This window comes from Nuphar pumila, chromosome 8 (genome assembly GCF_984573655.1).
Source record: "Nuphar pumila chromosome 8, dmNupPumi1.hap1.1, whole genome shotgun sequence".
Taxonomy (NCBI): Eukaryota; Viridiplantae; Streptophyta; class Magnoliopsida; order Nymphaeales; family Nymphaeaceae; genus Nuphar; species Nuphar pumila.
Genome location: NC_143256.1, coordinates 18,773,179 through 18,793,849, shown reverse-complemented (window position 1 = coordinate 18,793,849; position 20,671 = coordinate 18,773,179). Strand labels below are relative to the sequence as shown.

The following is a 20,671-nucleotide window of genomic DNA, read 5'->3' as shown; positions in this document are numbered from 1 at the left end:
CTTCTGATGCCCTTGTTGTGTCCTCTGCCTCTTTACCTTACCCCCTGCCACCCACAGGTGGGTTCTTCCTCGCTTCGCCACTGGTGATGCCCTGGTTACCCCCCACTCTTCTGTGATTCATCCTTGAACCTCTTCCACTCCTCATTCAAGATGGATGCAGACTTGATCACATCACTGAATATAGTAGGACAACTCGTCATCACACGAACCTGGAGTCCGTCTTTCAGCCCACGAACATACTTCGTTGCCCTTGCCTTATCATTAGTAAAAAGGTTCAAGTAGTAGCGCTCCAAACTCCTGAATTTGGTGGTATAGTTCACCAAACTCATGTTCCCCTGAACAAACCCAAAAAAAAATTGCTACATACGTTCTCGTGCATAAGCAGGGAAATAAGCATCTAAGAAATTCTCATTGAAAGTCACTCAAGGAATTACCTCCACTCTGTCGTATTTCACTCATCACAGGGTGTCCCACAATTTCTTGGCATCACCCTTCAATTGGAACATGCCAAAATTAGTCTGCCTATCCTCAGGCACAGGCAGGATACAAAACGCCCTTTTAGTCTCCTCAACCCAACTCTCAGCTGCCTCTGGGTCGGCCTTCACTGAGAAGGTTGGAGATTCAACCTAAGAAACTTCTTGAACATCACCACGGTGGGGTTTGGAGTGACCTCGGCAAGATAGACACACATGATCTGTTACGCCACCTGTGCCTGGACGTATGTGGTCACTATCGTTGTCAAGGTGTTCAGGGCATTCAACATGAAGTCCCTTTGCTCCTGTCAATCAGCGGGAGCACCAGAAGTCAAAGCTCGGGAGCGGGTATACATCTAAAACATGAAAAATAGTTAAAAAATTTGCACCCTTATCAAACCTACCCCCTTAGGATTGATCCCCTCAACAATCATAATTGCATATTCACATCAAATTCCTAATTCACATAAAAAGGAATTAAATTAAGCCATTCTCACAGTCTATCATATGAAATTTAAATAAATTGATATTAGTAAAAAAAAATACTAGGTAGCCCTTACTAGTGATGGAGACTGCTCTAGAATACAAGTCATGACTTTCTGATAAAATTTGGACATGGCTTGATTATCAAAAGAAAATTATGGTACACAAAAATGATTAAAATATAATATTTTATGGTCGACTCTGATACCAAACCTGTAGCGACCTCAACTCATCCCTATTGAAAAGTAATTTTTTTTTAAAGCAATCAAAGGGACTCTTTTAGAGACCTCACTATTTGGTAACTACCATATATAACTAAAATTTGGAATTAATTAATTAATTAATAATTAATAAATATCTAGAAAATTTCATAGAGTGCCTTATCCATCTTGGAGTCTTTTTAACCTTAAATTTCCTTAAATTAAACCTTTATACCGAATTGAAAGCTTTAATTTCGTTGGACCTAGATTTTAGATCTGGGTCCAGATCCAAGATGCAAATTCATATCCAATATTTATATGGATCTTGAACTGGATCAGATCCTAATTAATATGGGTTTTGGATTGAGTTCAGATCCATATTAACTTGGATCATACAGATTGGATTCAGTTTGATCCAATCTGGACCCGGTCCCATCGAGACAGACCCTTTTTTAAAAAATATGATTTTCGAGCAGACCATAGCCTGAGTTCAGAAAAATAAAATATAGTTGAATTCAACATTTTGAGGTACATCTAATGATGTATAACTTGAATTTAACCTGAATTTTGCTCAAATTTTGCTTGATTTTAAAGGTCAAAAATAAAAGTTTTTATCATATCTTGTTTGGCTCATTTAGGTCTTATCAATGACCCATGGGTCAAACCCAAACTCAATTGACGCTACCTAAAATCGAGGATTTATCGATTTTTTTATGGCACTTAGCCAAAACCTCAAATATCTCTAAATTTAATACACGATATTACAAGATCTCGGCACTCAAGCACACCCTCATAATTGTTAGGGAAAAGTAATATGTTTGACTCTATATAATTAGGGGTGTCAACGGGTTGGGTTTACTTCGACCAAACCCTATAGGGTTCGGGTTTGGTGACAAAAAAGAATACCCGATTAAGGCTCATGTCCCGACTTGAAGAACCGATTAATATATGGACCCGAGTATAGTTTGTGAAATTTTATACCAGACCCAAGCTTGACTCAAGCTTTGATTAAGACCATAAATTTTCAATGTAAAAATGATAAAAAATTATTATTTTATCAGGTATGATCTGGGTCTGGTTCATGTAGTTCTTATTGGATCTAGGTATGATTTATCTTATAGTAGGCTCGATTAGACCTGGGTCTAGACCTGGTATCCTACCCAAAAATATGATCCAAGTTTGGTTCCACCTAGGTCGAACCAAAGCCGACCTATTGACACCCTTACATACAATGTCGTAAGCTTAAAGTAAAAACAACCACGATCTAACATTAATGTAAAAGGCTGACATGATTCCTGAATGAGTAGATGCATCATTACGAAGGGCAATATAAGATGGGGAAAGCATTTGACCGTCTAATTGGAACTCACAGGAGAAGGTTGGTTTGAGCAAATGTATTCAACATGGTCGAATTCGTAAGAATGAACACTTAGATCATATTTTTTTATGTAAAAATATTATTTTTTGAAGGTTGAAAGTTTGGTACATTGTAGGCCGTTGATTTTTTAACCCTGAAAAAATCTCACATGCATGTTATAATAACATGTTTCAAAGGTCCTTTTCTACTAAACTAAACATGTAGATCGTGTCAAATGTGCAAAAAATAATAAAAATATTACAGTTTTTCACTGAGGGGTTCCTTACCCACGAGGGGTAGCAAATATTGTCCCATAAAATGGTCCTGGTTTTTTTGTGAGCAAACTTTCTTGGATGACATCCAATCACTAAAGTGTCATAGTGAGTTTCCACTTTCTCAGTAGGATAGAGTGTGTGCTTAATTGTTGGGTAGTTCTGGGGTAGGACCTTGTCTCTGTGTGCTGGAACAGGTCGCTAAGGACAAATTTCACCATTGTGCGCTCAAAAAGTGACTATTTAGAAAATATTTAAAAAATTTTAATGTTTAATTCTTTAGGATAATGACGGCATCTATTTTACAATTTAACAATATTTTAATCTAAACTTTATTTTTTAATGACAAGAAAACCCGTATCGAAGACCAGGTCGCTTAATGGGCTCGGCCCACTGCGATATAAGACCCTCAAAGATTAAGACACAACCACCCTATTTTGTGGATTCTGATCGGGTGCAATCACATGGCACAAAATTTGTGCATTATGCACTTGACTGCCCTCCATCAGGCCCTGGGCCCCACAACTGACAGGCTGTCCTCAAGATGGAGGGTGATCAGGTGCTTAATGTTGGTGCAATTATATTGTATCTGATATTTTCATTGTTTTTATGTCCCCCGTACACCTGACGCCCGAACCGGATAAGCAATTCAAATCTTGTGCAGGCCCCTGTCAATTCCTCTGAGTTTTGATCTCGCGACCCTATCGTTGAAGTAAACTTTTCAGTTCAAACTTGATAACTGACAAAATCAATATGCTTCCCAGAAAGTGAATCAACTCACCATGTCATCCAGCCATTAGAATAATTTGGCAATCAAATACTTAAATTGTAAACCATTTTAGATCTCGAATAATTTGGCAATCAAGTACTTAAATTGTAAACCATTTTAGATCTCTCTCTCTCTCTCTTGTAGGGGAGCAATTCTCGTGGTCAAATATGAGGTCTCGCCCTTGCTTGCGGATACTTGATCGCGTTTTTCTCTCCCCAGAACTATTTCACGCAGTTCCGGATGTCACTGCTTGTCTGCTGCCACGGACCATGTCCGATCATGGACAAATGACTGTTTCGTGGGGCGCAGGCTTCAAGGCATGTCGTAGGTTCTTCTTTGAGGAATGGTGGCTTCGGGTGCCAGACTTTCAGCAGTTGGTAGGTCAATCGTGGGCGCAACCTGCTACGGGATCTTGGGTGGCCATCCGCATCCATGTTAAGCTTCTTCGTCTTCGGAAACGTATTAAGGAATGGCTAAGTTTTAATAACCTGAACAAGTTTAGGTTCATCGGCCAGTGGGAAGCTGAGCTCTCCGATTTGGCCCAACGTCAGGTCGATCTTGTTGGTGTACCGAAGGGTCAAGTGCTTCAATTGCAGGAGCGTATCGTCGTACTCTCTACTCTCGTTGTAGAATGGAGAGCACGAGATGAGCTTAGATGGAAGTTGAGGGCTAGAGTTGCATGGTTGGCTAATAGCGATGATAATACACATTTTTTTCATATGAACGCATCAAATAAATACAGTAAGAACTGTATACTCTCGATCGAGATCGATGGATGCCAGTTTGGTCCGCACAATTGCCTGCCAGCTATTACTTCTTATTTCTCCAGGTTGTATTCGGCCGACTTAGGCGTCAGGGGGGTCATCGGCGATATGGGCTATAAGCAGTTGGCGGCAAACCAATTTGTTTCTTTGCAGGTTAGATTCACTGAAGTGGAGATTTCGAATGCTATTAGCGAACTATCGGGATGGAAGGCACCAGGCCTTAATGGTTTTCACATTGACTTCTTTAAAGCATTTTGGTCAACTGTAAAAACTGACCTGCTCCACTTGTTCGATGAATTCTATCATAATGCGAGGCTGCCTAAACCATATCATGTGGCAGTCATCTCTTTGATTTCTAGGAGGCAAGGGGCATCAGACATATCCAACTTTAGGCCAATTTCGGTGATGGGTGCTCTGTATCGCATTATATCTAAGGTGTTGGCTAATCGGTTGCGCACTGTCATTGATCAACTTGTTTTGTCCGAACCAGGGTGCTTTTATTCCAGGTCGAAGTTTGCAAGGATCCTTTATTTGTGCAACTGAGCTTCTTCACTCTTTACAGTCGACTGGATCACCGCACTTCATGCTAAAATTGGATTTTCACAAGACTTATGACAGAATGGCATGGGATTTTCTGATTGAATCTCTAACAAATATGGGGCTTGGCAGCCGATTTATAGCATGGGTTAAGGAGTTGGTCACAAAATCCGTATCATCAGTTTGCATCAATGGAATGAGAGGGGAAGAATTCAAGTTGGCTAGAGGTGTACGACAGGGTTGTCCTCTAGCACCTATCATTTTTAATATCGCGGTAGATGGTTTACCTATTCTCATGAAAAGGGCAAAAGAAACAGGCTTCTTGGAATCCTTGGGCATTCCTGGTTTTGTTTGTCACACAATTCAATATGCAGACGATACTTTAATATTTGGACATGCGAATGTTAATCAAATGTCTAGGTTGTACTTCATTATTAAAGTCTTTGCTGCAATTTCAGACCTTCGCCTGAACGAGAGTAAGTGCGCTCTGGTCTTACTCAATGCTGACCCTCTTCTCCAATCGGCTGCTGCAAGGATCTTCAACTGCCCAATATCCGACTTCCTGTCAATTTCTTGGGTCCATCGTTGCACTCTCTACAATCAGCGGGAACTTCTACTTGGATGTCTACCATAGAGCGGGTGCAAGGAAGATTGCAGGCTTGGAAGGCTCAATATTTATCTTTTGCGGGACGAGTGATGCTCATTTGCCATGTTTTAGCCCGATTACCAGAGTTTCGAATGAGCATGTCTATTATACCGACGACAGTAGAGCAGACGATCAATCGTTTGCTTTCGCACTTCCTTTGGTCTGGGACTGTGTCGCACAAAAAGTACCTGCTTGTTTCTTGTCAACAGATCGTGCTTCCGAGGCACCAAGGTGGCTTAGAGATTCCAACTATGAGAAAAAGGAGCATCGTTTTAGTCTTGAAGTGGGCTTGGGAAGCTTCCATATCTCAATCTTCTTGGGCTATGATTGTTAGGCAAAAATATGGTAGTCTACATGAATCCCTTTTTTCCACGCCCAGTTCAGTGTGTCATTCGTCCCTCTGGCTAGAGTGGCGGAAGACACTTCGATCCTTCAGTGGCAGAGATTTTAGGCCTGTCCATGGCATGACATGGCTTCACTGGGCCATGGCGAGCGGAGATAGGTTCTCCATTAAGCAAGTTTACCATTCCTTGTTGCCATCCGGGATGAACTGGTTTCCCAGTGATTGTATGTGGGGTAAGGGGCCAGCTCCAAGGACAAAAGCTTTGGCGTGACTTGTGGCTCTGGATCGTGTTCAAACCCAAATTAATGTCAGGAAACGGGGGATTCAATTTCCAAGCATGTGTGTTCTTTACAAGAAGGTTGTAGAGGACACGACTCACCTATTTTGGCTCTGCTCGGTCATTCTAGACTTATTTTTTTAAACTTGGGGTGCACCACTTGTTCAAACTCGTCCGTGCTTCGTTATTTGGGACCTCTTGCTTGGTCCCAGGATTGTACGACACAAAAAAAATGGAGATTACTGTGGTGGGTTTGGTTGCTTTCAGCATGGTGGGTCATATGGACTGAAAGAAACGACATCTTCTTCAGGGGCATCAAATTCGATTTCGGAAGGCTTCGACAACGGGTCATGTCTGATGTGTATCTGGCTCTTAAATTACATAGTAGGGGGGAGGGGCTGATCGGCTTGTACTCTGAACTATGTACAATCGCCATCTAGATTGTGGCTGTTTTGCTCTTATGTTTCTCTTTTGTCTCTCCCATCCAATATTCTGTTGGATGTATTTTGGTAATGTTGAATGGTGAATGTTCTCTCTCTCTCTCTCTCTTGTACATGCGCTACAGAGTTTGTAACCCAAACTGAAATTACAACACCACACGTATATTTGTGCGGATGCATAAACATGAAATTTTGCCCATCCAAATGGATGGGTTTCATAGATTTAGGCGATGTTTGGAAACTAGTTGTCAGAAGTAGCCAGAGTGGGAATACCAACACCAGAATTGTTGGTGATGGATGGAGTTGTAAGAAATGATGCAAGTGAGATGGTATTTGACACGTCCAATTCCACATTTTACATCCCACTTACATGAGGTGGTAGTTACCAAATACTACACCAGATCTCACACAGGTAACTGCTTCAACAACCTTCCTAATGTTCTTTCAGTATTATTTCCAACTTTTTAGTTGCATTCCAAACAGATGCACATGTGGAAGTGGTAAATCTCCCGTAAAATCAAAGTGGGCGATAAAGTAGTCGGAAGTCATAGGAAAAAAGGTTTCATTTCAAAAAAATTGCCTAGACCGGATATGTCTTATTTGCAAAATGGGACACCAGTTGATATGGCATTCAATCCATTAAGAGTACCTTCACGAACGAATGTGGGACAAATATTTGAATGCTCACTCGAGTTAGCGGGAGACCTGTTGGGCAGATATTATAGAATAACACCCTTTGATGAGATGTATGTTGGGTTTCCCTCCTTTGTGGGATCCATTGGTTCGATGCACATTCAGTATCACTGCAGAATTTCAAGCACGATGCTTGATCTTTTCGAAGATGATTTGGAGTATTTGCTGGATAGCGATTTGTAGAAGTCCTCTCAGCTAAATGACTATTCAACTGTTCAGAGTTTGAGGTTCAGCGAGTTGTCGATGACGATTTGTGGTGAGTGCCTTCAGTTGCATAGCGATTTGTGGTTAGCGTTATGTGTTTCAGTCGGATGACGATTTGTGGTTATCGTTGGATAGCGATTTGTGGTATCGCTGGATAGCGATTTGTGATAAGGCGCATCGTAAGTTACGCAAGATATTTAGTCTTCCGCATTTAATGTGAGTCTTGTCTTCTATTTAAGGGATGAATGAGAGAGCAAAAGCAATGGGAGAGAGCAAAAAAGGCAGAATATTAGGGAGAGAGTGTGAGAAACACTTTTAGGGCACCGAAAGGGTGCGAAGGAAAAAAAAAACAAGAAGTGTTGCGACACTTCTTTCAAGACAACTTCGTCAAGCTAGTTCTTCAAATCATTCGTTCTTTGTTCCTCAGTGAGGCATATCCTCTTGTTCATTTCGTTACACCTTGTGTGTTTGTAAGGCTTATGCCTTTTGGCCACTTTGTAATCTTTGTTTGAAGATAGTGGAAGTTGTTGACCTATTGGTCGTCGTGGACATACCTCAGTTGAGAGGGAACCACGTAGATCGTTGTGCACTATTTTTATTTTCGCAGCTAGTTTGTTTTGGTTTATTTTTCTACCACTATCATCATCGTATTGTTTTCATCAATTCACACTTGTGGGGAGACCCGATACGTCCATTTTAACCCCAACATATGGTATCAGAGATTTGGTTAGTATATTTGTGTATGAAGTCATGGAGAATAACATTGGGCGTATGATCAGTTTGAATGGCACAAACTGGATGGCATAGAAAACTAAAATAGAAGACCTCTTGGGTTATAAAGATTTGGATGGACCCATAGACGGTGTGAGAGGCAAACAAGAAGAGATGAAAGATGTCGAATGAAAAAAACTAGACCGAAAGGCGATCAGTTTCATTCGACAATGGATAGATGATAGTGTCTTTCATCATGTATCCATAGAAACTTTGACGCATGGTCTTTGAACCAAACTAGAGAGCCTTTATGATAGAAAGGCAGCAGTGAATAAGGCCTTTCTATTTCGAAAGCTTGTGAACCTCAAGTATAAAGAGGGCGGCTCTATTGCAGAGCATTTGAATGAGATCAAAAGCATTGTAAATCAGTTGGCCACAATGAAAATCACTTTTGATGATGAGTTACAAACTTTGTTGCTCTTATTTCCCTTCCTGAGAGTTGGGAAACCTTGGTGGTCACAGTCAGTAACTCTGCACCTGATGGAATGGTAACGATGAGCCAAGTTACCAGCAGTCTGTTGAATGAAGAGTCCAGGAGAAAGTCATTAGGTCCTTCTACCTCAAAGGCACTTGTGATTGAAAACAGGGGGAGAAGCAGAAGTAAGAGCGGGGCTCTGCACTACCATGGCAAATCCAGAGGCCACTCACACTCGAGCTCAAAGAAAGACGTCGAGTATTATTATTGCCACAAGAAGGGGCATATGAAGCGACAGTGCAGGAAGCTCAAGCTTAAGGAGTAGAACAGAGAGAAGAGCTCAGAAGAAAAATAAGGTGCCATAGTCACAGATGGAGAGCTCATGGTTGTCTGTGCTGGCACTAGCATAAATTTGATCGATCAGGAGACCGATTGGGTGATTGACTCTGGAGCTTCATTTCATGTTACCTCACGGGTTGATTTCTTCACTTCCTACTCGCAAGGTGATTTCGGTAATGTCTGAATGGGAAATGAAGATGTGTCAAAGATTGTTGGCATGGACGACATTTGCTTGGAAACAAGTGTAGGCTGTAAGTTGTTGCTGAAAAATGTGAGGCATGTACCAGACATCCGATTGAATCTGATCTCTGCTGGAAAGTTAGATGATGAGGGCTATAACAACACCTAAAGTGATGGAAGGTGGAAGCTAACCAAAGGCTCATTGGTGATAGCCAGAGGAACAAAGGCTCGTTCCCTTTACACTTTGTAAGCGAAGATCTGGAAGAGTGTTGTGAATGTTGTGGAGACTGGCTCGTCCACAAAATTATGGCATAGAAGGCTTGGGCATATGAGCAAGAAGGGGCTGCAAGTCGTAGTTAAGAAAGAGTTCCTGACAGGTGCAGCAGGTACATCTTTGGAACCTTGTGTTCATTGCTTCCATGGTAAACAAAATAGAGTTTCTTTCCATAGATGCATTGCATCTAGAAAATCTCATGTTCTAAATCTTGTACATTCTGATGTGTGTGGACCTTTAAAGGTCAAGACACTTGGTGGTGCATTGTACTTTATGACTTTCATTGATGATCACTCTAGGAAAGTCTGGGCTTATACACTGAGGACTAAAGACCAAGTTCTAGATGTATTCAAGCACTTTCAGGCCATGGCTAAATAAGAAACTGGCAGGCAGTTGAAGTGTGTTCGCTCGGATAATGGTGGCAAATACATTGGGTCATTTAATCATTATTGCACCAATCATGGCATCAAGCATGAAAGAACTATAAGGATGACACCTCAATAGAATGGGGTTGCTGAGAGGATGAAGCACATCATTCTTAAGAGAGTCAGATGTTTGCTGTCACACTCTAAATTGCCAAGATCTTTCTGGGGTGAGACAATGAGGACAACAATTGATCTTATCAACTTGTCTCCTTTTATTCCCTTGAAGGGAGATGTTCCAGAGAAAGTTTGGATAGGAAAAGAACCTTTCTATGGACACTTAAGAGTGTTCGGCTGTAGAGCATTTATTCACATTCCGAAGGAAGAGAGGTCCAAGCTTGATCCAAAAGTCAAGCAATGCATATTCATTGGCTATGGACATGAAGAATTTGGCTACAGACTGTATGACCCTATTGATAAAAAGGTGGTCAGAAGTCAAGATGTTGTCTTATTGGAAGATTAGACCATTGAAGACATTGGTGAGTCTGAGCCATCAGAGTCCAGTACAGGTGATCTTATTGATTTAGATCCCCTAGATGCGCCGACTGTTCATGATTTCGTGGAGGAGATTCCACCTCCTCGCAATGATGCAAAGGAAGGAAGTGTTGAGTCAGAAATTGAGGGGGAGCCAACACCCCAAGAGTCACTTCCTCAGACTCCGATAAGGAGATCCACTAGAGAAAAACAGTCATCCAGAAAATACTCATCAAATGAGTATGTGATGATTACAGATCAAGGTGAGCCAGAAACTTTTGAAGAAGTTTTGGAGGATGAAAACAAGTCTGAGTGGTTTAAGGCAATGAAAGAAGAAATGGATTCATTGCATGCGAATCACACCTTTGATCTGGTAAAGACAACTAAAGGGAAGAAGGTGTTAAAGAACAAATGGGTCTTCAAGTAGAAGACTGATGAAAACAACTCTCAACCTAGATACAAGGCACGTCTTGTTGTGAAAGGTTTTGCTCAGAAGAAAAGAGTTGACTTTGATGAGATCTTCTCACCACTTGTGAAGATGCCCTCCATCTGAACTGTGCTCGATATAGCTGCAAGCATGAATTTGGAAGTTGAGCAGCTTGATGTGAAGACTGCATTTCTATATGGTGACTTGGAAGAAGAAATTTATATGGAGCAACCTGAGAGTTTCATTGACAAGGGTAAAAAGCACCTAGCTTGCAAGTTGAAGAAGAGCTTGTATGGATTGAAGCAAGACCAAGACAGTGGTATAAGAAATTTGATTTCTTTATGAATGAGCATGGATACTCAAGAACCTCCACAGACCATTGTGTGTTTGTGAAGAAATTTTCAGATGGTAATTTTATCATTCTCTTGCTTTATATGGATGATATACTGATTGTGAGCCAAGACATCAGCAAGATTAGCAAGTTAAAGTTGGAGCTAAGTGAGACATTTGCCATGAAGGATTTAGGTCCAGCAAAGCAGATTCTTGGGATGAGAATCGTTCATGACAGATCACATGAGATGATATGGTTATCTTAAGAAAAGTATATCAGAAAGGTTCTTGAGAGGTTCAACATGGACAAAGCAAAGCCTGTTAATTGTCCACTTGCAAGCCATTTCAAACTTAGCTCAAGACAATGTCCTACAAATGATGAAGAAGGAACAAAGATGCAGAAAATTCCCTATGCTTCGGCAGTAGGTTCGTTGATGTATGCTATATATATATAAAGTAATGCTAAGCTGCTTCGGGATTACCTACACACATAGTAAAATCATAGATGTAGTATCTTCTCAATCGGACTCCGTGTTCAACATAGTTATTTGATAAGAATCATGTCCAGATCATGTTTTTGGACATAAAATAAGATTTTTTAAATCATGAAACTTTGCTACATTTTAGGCCGTTGATTTTTTTAAGGTCTTAAAAAACCTATACAATGATTACAATAGCATGATCTAAAACTTGTTTTCTGTTTAAAAATGCATATAGATCACATTTATAAGGTCTTATCAACTAAAAAAAAAACTACAAGATTTGGAAAACCCAAACCTTTTACTAGATGGGAGTAGGTGCTCTATATATAGGAAGAGGGACCGTCCAACTAAAAGAAGGTCCAAAATCTACAACCCATGATAATCCACGGTGTTCTTTTTCTAACAACCGAGTTTTATATCGATCACATTTTTTCAACAAAAGAAACTTTTTTTAAGCTATGAAAAAATTGAGCATTTGTGACCATTGATTTTTGAATCACCAAAAAAAAACACTTGCATAAACTGGATTCCCATGAAACAAAAAATTTGATCCCAACCAAATAGACCATGTAGATCATATCTATAAAGATTCACATAAAATAACACGAGCTATGAGATATTGCTCATTTCAACTCATTAATATTGTATGCACATCCCCACTAACTAACTATGTATATATTGTATGCACATCTCCACTAACTAACTAACTAACTAACTATATATATATATAAAAGGAAGACTCTATTAAACATCAAGAAGTCTTTTTTTTATGAGGAATGTTGAAACCACCTGCGAAATCAGACCCTGCGCTGGCTATGCATATTGCACATTCAGCCGTTGATACCACGGTGTAAACCCCCTGAGACACACCTTGTCTTTAGGGAGTCGTCTTGCTTCGGCACGAGCTAAAGGCATGATACCCTTACCCTTCATAATGCAAGGGGCTGACATTTGTGAGAAACTCTAACCACCCGCCTAGCAGCCAAGGGCCCTTCCATTACACAAAACCCTTTGGGGCTACCAATCCACGTCTCCATGACTTGCTACTTACTATATTTGTATCCATGACTTACCACCCAAGGAATTGGCATCCACGCCATCTTGTCCGTTGAAGGGCATGACCAGTCTCCCTAAGGTTATAAATTAATGAGACATGATCAACTAGGCTAAGAGACTAATGGCTCTCACTTCTTTTTTTTGAAAGGCAAGGTGGGGTTTGGCAGACCCCATCAGTTATTCAACCTACCATTGGGTTTTGAACCTGCAACTTCCCACTACAAGGAGACATGCACTGACAGCTCCTACCAACAACACAACTTTGGCTACTAATGACTCACTTAATTAGGAGCAAATATGTATTTTGGCAACGTCTTAACATAATCTTACTTAGGACAAGAAATAAATAGGGAGAGTTTGACTAGCCCTGAACCCATCATCTAGCTTGACTTGACCCATTGCTTGGTTAACTTTGAGTTTCTCATAGCTACATTTACAAACATAAAAAATGAACCAGAAGAGACAAATAAGCTGTGTTGATTGAGGGAGAATTGTCTTTTTCTTTTTATTTTTTTTTGCTGTTTGATGAGCAAGTTGAGGGATAACGCCATGAACCTGAGACCCCAATTTGTATATATTACATAATAATATTTTGTCAAAAAATAATGTTTTTTATATTTCAAAGACCTGTTTGTTCCATTTTCATGGATGGGAATGATCTATCATACAAAAATAGGCATCGATTTTTAAAAGCTCTTGCCAGTTCAATTTAATTGAGAGAAGTATGAAAGGATTAATAAAAGGTAACCAACGGGGGCTCTGCTTGTTTGGTAGGAGCTGTTAGTGCAAGTCACCATGTGATGGAACGTTGCAAGTTCAAAACCCAATGGTATGTAGTGTAACGGGTGGAGTCGGCCTAACCCCATCTTGCTTATTAAAAATAAGAAAGAAAAGGTAACAAAAAAAAAACTGAGACTCACTGATGCCAACATGACAATTTTAACTGTGATGTTTAAGGGGGTGTTTGTGTGTCATGGAAAATTCAAGTTTTTTCGCAAAAAATGCATCGATGGGCGTGCGTTTCTGCAGAACTTACAATGCCAAAACAAACATGGCGTATGGAAAAATGCCTCGACAGGTGTGTCATTTTACACACTTAACTCTCATTTTTCTCGAAAAACTGTTCTCATGTGGGTCCCATTTAGTTTCCGCCGCAGAGGAATCCACTAAAGAAGTGCCGCAGAACCCTATTCCTTGACAAGAAAACGCCGCTAAATGTTTGTTTCATCGTAGCCAAAAGACTAGAAAAAGAGGCGTCACATTTTTTAAATGCGGCCCAACTTTGACAATCCATGCAGCAAACGTCTGGTCGACTCGGAATCGTAGCTTTCTCAAAAGCCAGTCTGGTAAAAGGTCCCTCAAGGACAGAGTAGGACGCCGGACTCACTTGAATCCAGACCGAGTTCGTCCTATCGTTTATGAATGCCAATGGATTCACATAAATGAATGCACCATCTAAATCTAACCCATGGCCTAGTCTCAGAGTGCAAGCAAAATATGAGGGACCGACAATCTGCCGTCGGTGATGATTTTTTATTCTTCTTTGGATTATAAAAAAATATAATAGAAAAAAAATAGATACCAACGGGAGATCCGCTTATCTGGCAAGAGTAGTTAGTGCACGTCACTTGTGTTGGTTGTAAGTTCGAATCCCAATGGTACTGTCGAAAAAAAGGGAAAAAAAAAGTAAATGCGTGTGACCCTGTCCACTAATAACCTAACAGGCTTACACGTTTGGCACTCAGAACAGAACAAACTTTTTTCTCTTAAACAGTTTAATGTTGCTAATTCCATTTAGTGCACGTCACATGTAGTTTTTTTATTATTTATAATTGAATCATTTGCACACAATTAAAAAATGACAAAGCAAGCATGCATAATGTTGCTAATTCCATTTTCTTTTGATACCTCAAAGAGTAAGGAAAGGGTGATTTTTTTGTCTTTCTATCATTGACATTCTGTTTATGATAGAGATAATATCTTTTTTTTTTCTAGCATTATTTACCATATGTGAAGTTTGATTGAGATTGCCTTGATATTTTACATTTAAATTTGTTTCGGTTGTATTTTGTGCTTTGCACAATTTATAGTTTAATCCATCTTTGTCATGGTGATCTCCTTCTCTTTGTTGTATTTTTTGTTTTTGTTTGTAGGTGGGATTCAGGATCAACTGTTGGTGAGTTTGACGGTCATTCAAGACGTGTCTTAAGTTGTGCATTCAAGCCTACAAGACCTTTTCGTATTGTTACATGTGGAGAAGATTACTTGGTGAATTTCTATGAGGGACCACCATTTAGGTTCAAACTGTCACAAAGGTTAGTCTTGTTTATGGTATTAAGAGATTGATTTATACTATATTAGGTCAATGATAGTGCAAATTTGCTAAAGGTTCAGCTGTTTTAACATAATTGTTTTGTATGAAGAATCCTTTGGTACATTGTCTTTCTTTTTTGGTAAAGGTATGAGGATCCAATGCAGGAACTGAAGCGTGACATGTTAGCCTGTCGAAGCAAATGAAATTCTAATAGCTATTCAGTATATGATTTGTTAGCTTTTAAGTAAATAATGACCATTCTCAAACTTTAGGAGTGCACTCTGGCTTGAAACATTACTATAACGTTTAACTTGCAATGGAATATAAAATCATGGTATAAATAAGTGTTCCTAGTATCTTCATGCTTGAATGACATTTTCCAAAAGCAATGCACATGATGTAAATAATATTTTCTCCAAATTGTAAGGAATTATGTGCTCTAGTGAGGGAGATGTATACCTGCCCTTTATCTGATGTGTAGTCTGTTTAAAACTAGTAAGAGAATTAACTAATAACATCCAAGGGGAATATATCAGGGTATTGAAGATAACATTTAAACTATTATTCCTAAAATGGCCAACACAGGTTTAAATTAACTGCACCGTCTAGGTAAATGTTTTAATATAATTGATCTTTGTTCTTGTAGGGACAGGACTACCACTTTTTCTACCAAAAATCTAAACAGATTTTTCAAGCCATAACTAGAGAGCTTTTCTGTCCTAGAGGATGGGCCCTGCTGGTTTCCAGATCACAGTTCATATCTTGATAATATTGCTTCAAAATACATTATAACTGCCAAGCCCCCTTCATGAGAGCGATATAGTTATGAATCTAGTCTGAGCACATCAGGAACACTTACTAATTTAGGTCTCTCTCCCTCTGTGTTTAAGGCTGGAAGGTTATAAAAATGGCAAAAAGCAGAAAATATGACAAGAACATGAGGGGCTTGGCAAACTTTCCTTTTCTTAACAGTTAACATAGGTTATGGATATATAAATGATAAAAGAGTAAGTTAACCGATAAGGGAAAAGGCTACTAACAAATGACGCTTCTCTAGAAAATCTAATTGCACATTCATAAAGGTTTAAGTTTCATATATACATATGGATTCATACAGTTTGAGGATTTGATTAACATATTTGTTAGATTTGAAATTAGATCAAACTAGATTAGCTTTCTATTCAAAGTAATTTAAACATGTATCTCTATTTGAATCTTTATGGCTATGGCCACATATGAGAAAAAATGGAAAGAATGGAGAATGGGGCATGCCAAGATTATGTCTTGGGTCATTAGTAGTCTTGATATCAAGAAGTGCTTGAGTCTAGCTAAATTTGAACATGCAAATAAATATTTGCATGAGACTATCTTAAGAAAATGTATTCTCTTAAATCTATGTCACATGGGTGCAGGTGCAGGGGAAGGGGTGCGACACTTTAAAAAAACTTGGGTGCGGGGATGCGGCAAAAAGTTGGACATAAATGACCCTGGGTGCATTGACTGCACCCAGGGTCAGGTTGATCGCATTGGGTGCGGGTGCGATGTGAGTGCGGCACCTAGTTGAAGAGTCCCTGTGACATAGTCTTAAAGATATTACCCACATTTGCAACTTGTAAGACAAGGTACACACTATGATTCAAGGAGAAAAATGTATTAGAGAATATTTTAGTAAGTTGTTCGACCTTTGGAATGAGTTTGCTCTTCTTGAGTCACAAGGACATTATCCCAAAGACATAGAACTCCGTCAAAGACAAATTGATGTGAAACATTTCTATCAATTCATCAATGGTCTAAGACCGGAGTTTGAGTCTACTAAATTGGCTTTTCTTCATAAAGGAGAAGTTCTCTCTATTGAAGAGCTAAGTATAAAAGAAAATAGACTAAAAAAAAGACATTTAAAGATGATGATAATTCGGTCATAGCCGTGTCTAGGCTGAGAAACCATGTCCATGCTTACCAACTACTACATTATAACTATCACATTATAAGAGACCAAACAATGATAGCTATGGAAAGCAAGACAATGAGTTTGAAAAAAAAATAAATTATTTGCTATTATTGTCGTGAACCGGGGTATGTCAAGATATATTGTCCTAAACTAAAGATACCCTATGAGAAGAAGGTAGCCTCCGTTGCTCAAGAGTCAAGTGAATTCAAAGCTACACAAGAATCAACTATTGAGAGCATGTCCTTGACTCAAATTGTAGAAGCTCTTCAACCTCTATTCAAAGGAGCTTCACCAACCGAAGCTACGGTCTCTTCTGTTGGCATTTTTGATCCCAGTAAGTCTCTTTGGCTTCTTGGCTCATGTGCCTCATTTCATATGACACTAAATTGTGATATTTTATCTGGATGTCATAACTCAAGCGAGTCAAATGTTTTTTATTGTTGATAGAATATCTCTTGAGATAAAGGGAATAAGAAATTTTGAAAATATTTTAAAGAGATTTTTTATTCAAAAAATTAGATATATTCCCAAGTTAAGCCTAAATCTTTTATTTGTCTCTTAATTATGTGACCTTTGGTATAATGTTTCTTTCTCTTCTATTGGTTTATGAGTGCGGGATCGTCTCTCAGGGAAGCTGATTGGAGAAGGCTGTAAAGAAGGAGGTTTATACTACATAGATTTTTTGGAAATACCTAAGAATACTTTTTGTTATAATGTTTAAAAACTGAATTTTGGATTTTGGAGCTCCCTAACCAAAATCTTCTGAAATATTATCTGCATGAATGCAACCAAAACTGATTGGAGCTCCCATGTGGTAGGTCATGAATCCCCTTGTCATTTTGTGGTTGATGTATGCTTCAAAATTTCCCTTCATATCTTCATCTGGTCTGATACCATCTTCAGATTGATGGTAACATGATTATGTTCCTTTGATGTGTGAAAGAATATGTGGTGTGTGCGAACTGTGAAACAAGGTGAGAGAAATGAGTGAGTGAGGAGGAAGAAGAAGATATAGGAAAAGAGAGGAAGTGAGAAAAGACAAGGGAGAAAGAGAATAGGGGCTGGAATCGTGCCCTATCCCTCTCATATTGACCCTTATAAAGGTAATTTAAGTCAGTTTACAAAAATGCCCTTCATAACTATATCTTTTGACCTATTGGGTCTTGAATACAAAAAAGGACTTCACTAGCCAATCAATTTTGACTCTCATGTAATGCTTCCTTATAACATATTGTACTTCAAAGGATAAACCAGAGTTGCCAGTTGGGGAAGCGATTCGGGTAGCGGAAGCGGGAAGTGAGGGGGAAGCGAAAAAAGGAAAAAACAAAAAAAGGAAAAAACAAAAAAAGGAAAAAAAGATACATTTTGGAAGCGCCACGTTTCGCGCCTCCGAAATACGCTTCGGAGAAGCATGCTTCCCCATGTCCTATGGTACTTCCGGTAACCCTAGGATAAACCTCTAAACTGGTCATCATGATGTATATGAACACTTTATTTTTGTTACCTCATTAATTCACTGGTCTGCACTCCAGTTAGGCTAACCAAAACAGAAAAAGTGAAAAAGTGGAAAACTTCCCTTAAGTATCCACTAAACCTGCCATCTTCTGATCGATGCAATTGGATTGAGTGTTAGATGTCTTCATCCTTCTAAGATTTTAATTCATGGTAGCCTCTTGGTTCAAGATAGAACGCAGAAACATAACATTTATTCAAGTTTCCTTGCATTGCTTGTTTGGCCCATCAAATATTGTGCATTGGTGTGATTTGGCTACATTGTTTACAAGATGCCTTTCCCCATTAATTGTTGAAGCATACTCTTTATTTTGGAGCAACAGTCGTGTCCTTGATTTGCAGAGTCCAATGCAAAACTTCTGGAAAAATGTTCTAGGGTTCATATTAATTAACATCGAGTGCTTGGTATTTTTTCTTCTTTTTTTTCAAAATTTCTTGTAGGAGAAATGTAGTCATTATTTTAATTTTATGTCAATGATAAAAAACTCATTCATGACATTGTAGCAATGTAGGCTTGTGGCCATAATAAAATATAATGTGTTGAGGAAGATGTTCTTGATTGTGTCTTACCGAACAGAGGTTGTATGTAAAGGAAACATTATTGTTTGAAGTGCAGGGAACATTCCAACTTTGTCAATTGTGTAAGGTTTTCTCCTGATGGAAGCAAGTTTATCAATGTAAGTTCAGATAAGAAAGGTATACTATATGATGGGAGGACAGGAGAAAAGATTGGGGAGCTATCTGCTGAAGGTCACAATGGTAGCATCTATGCTGTTAGTTGGAGTCCTGACAGTAAAGCGGTATTTATGATATTCCTATGCTATTTTCATTATTGATTAATAATTATACTTCCAGTGGTGGACTTAGGATGCAAATATCTACATTGAATGATATCTACTTTTTCCTTTTTCAGATTCTTAGATTGATAATATGAACATTTTAATTGGAACACAATTAAATTTAAATGTTACTTATATAATCAAATGCCTGACTAATGGAGAGTTTTTCTTCTACTTTTTTGTTTTTTGGTTGATCGAAGAAGCACATTCATTTATCTGTTGAATGAAAGTTTTATACAATCTGGTTTACCTATATTCTAATGGTCTCCAGCACCATACTGGTTCTGATGGGGCTGTACTTGTCTGTATTACAGGTGTGAGTGGAAGTGTTAATCCAAAGTTTCATTGTGTGCTTTAGTCTGCTTTACTTTGGTATTGATAGAAATTCTTTCATATTTTCTGTGCAGTTGGATAAACCTGGTTGAGGTTATATTTGTCACAAAATGGCACGGATCCCAATACCCTCCATAATGGACTCCGAGGGTCAAAACATAATGCATTTGAACAAAAACATAAGAACTAAAATGAAACACAATAGAATGTGAGTAAATAACTTCATTAATAAAGAACAGTAAAAATACAAAAAAAATACATTTTAATCCTCATTACAATACACTAAAAAACACACAAGAAGCCTAAAACCATGGTTGCTAGTCGAGGAAGCGGGAAGCGATATGTGAAGTGGAAGCGGGAAGCGTGGCACTTTCAAAATTTTAGGAAGCGGGAAGCATGGGACGACTTAAAAGCGAATCAAGAATCGTCTCGAAAGCGAACCAGAAGCGAATCTGGAAGCGACCTAGGAAGCGAGGGGGAAGCAAAAAATAAAATAAAAATAAAAATACAAAAAAAGGGAGGAAATGCAGGGAAAGCGAAGGAGAAGCGTGCTTCCCATAAATGGGAAGTGTGTTTCCTATAAATGGGAAGCATGTTTCCCATAAAAGAGAAACGTGCTTCCCATAAATGGGAAATGCGCTTTTCAAAAAAATTGGCGCTTCTCAGTGCGTTTTGGAAGCGCGACGTTTTACGCTTCCGAAACATGCTTCCCCACTAGGCTAGGTGCTTCGAGTAACTCTGCCTAAAACTACTCATCACTCCCTCACCTTACAAAGGCACCCACCCACCCATATTTATAGAGAAAAGAAGGAAGAAGAGAGAGATTAAAGGAGAGAAAAAGGGAGACCACACTAACCATTGGACCATAAGTCAAACAACTAGTCAAAGTCAACCAAAGTTGACTTAACTTTAAAGTATATATATCAGAGTTACCGAAAGCACCTAGCCTAGTGGAAGCACGAAATGTTGTGCTTCCGAAACGCGTTGGGAAGCGCCATTTTTTTTGAGAAGCGTGCTTTCCCGTTGCTTACCCCGCGCTTCTCCTGCGCTTCCTCCCTTTTTTCATTTTTTTTTATTTTTATTTTTTCGCTTCCCCC

At 39.1% G+C, this 20,671-nt stretch overlaps 1 protein-coding gene across 1 annotated transcript; it reads left to right on the top strand.

Moving 5' to 3' along the window:
- Positions 1 to 2,490: 2,490 nt before the first annotated feature.
- LOC149829714 (actin-interacting protein 1-2-like) lies at positions 2,491 to 19,599 on the top strand. The gene is made up of 4 exons (XM_090015274.1): positions 2,491 to 2,534; positions 14,782 to 14,943; positions 19,019 to 19,202; positions 19,513 to 19,599. Exons 1-4 carry the CDS (start codon positions 2,491 to 2,493, stop codon positions 19,597 to 19,599), a joined length of 477 nt encoding a protein of 158 aa, XP_089871400.1.
- The last annotated feature ends 1,072 nt before the right edge of the window (positions 19,600 to 20,671 follow it).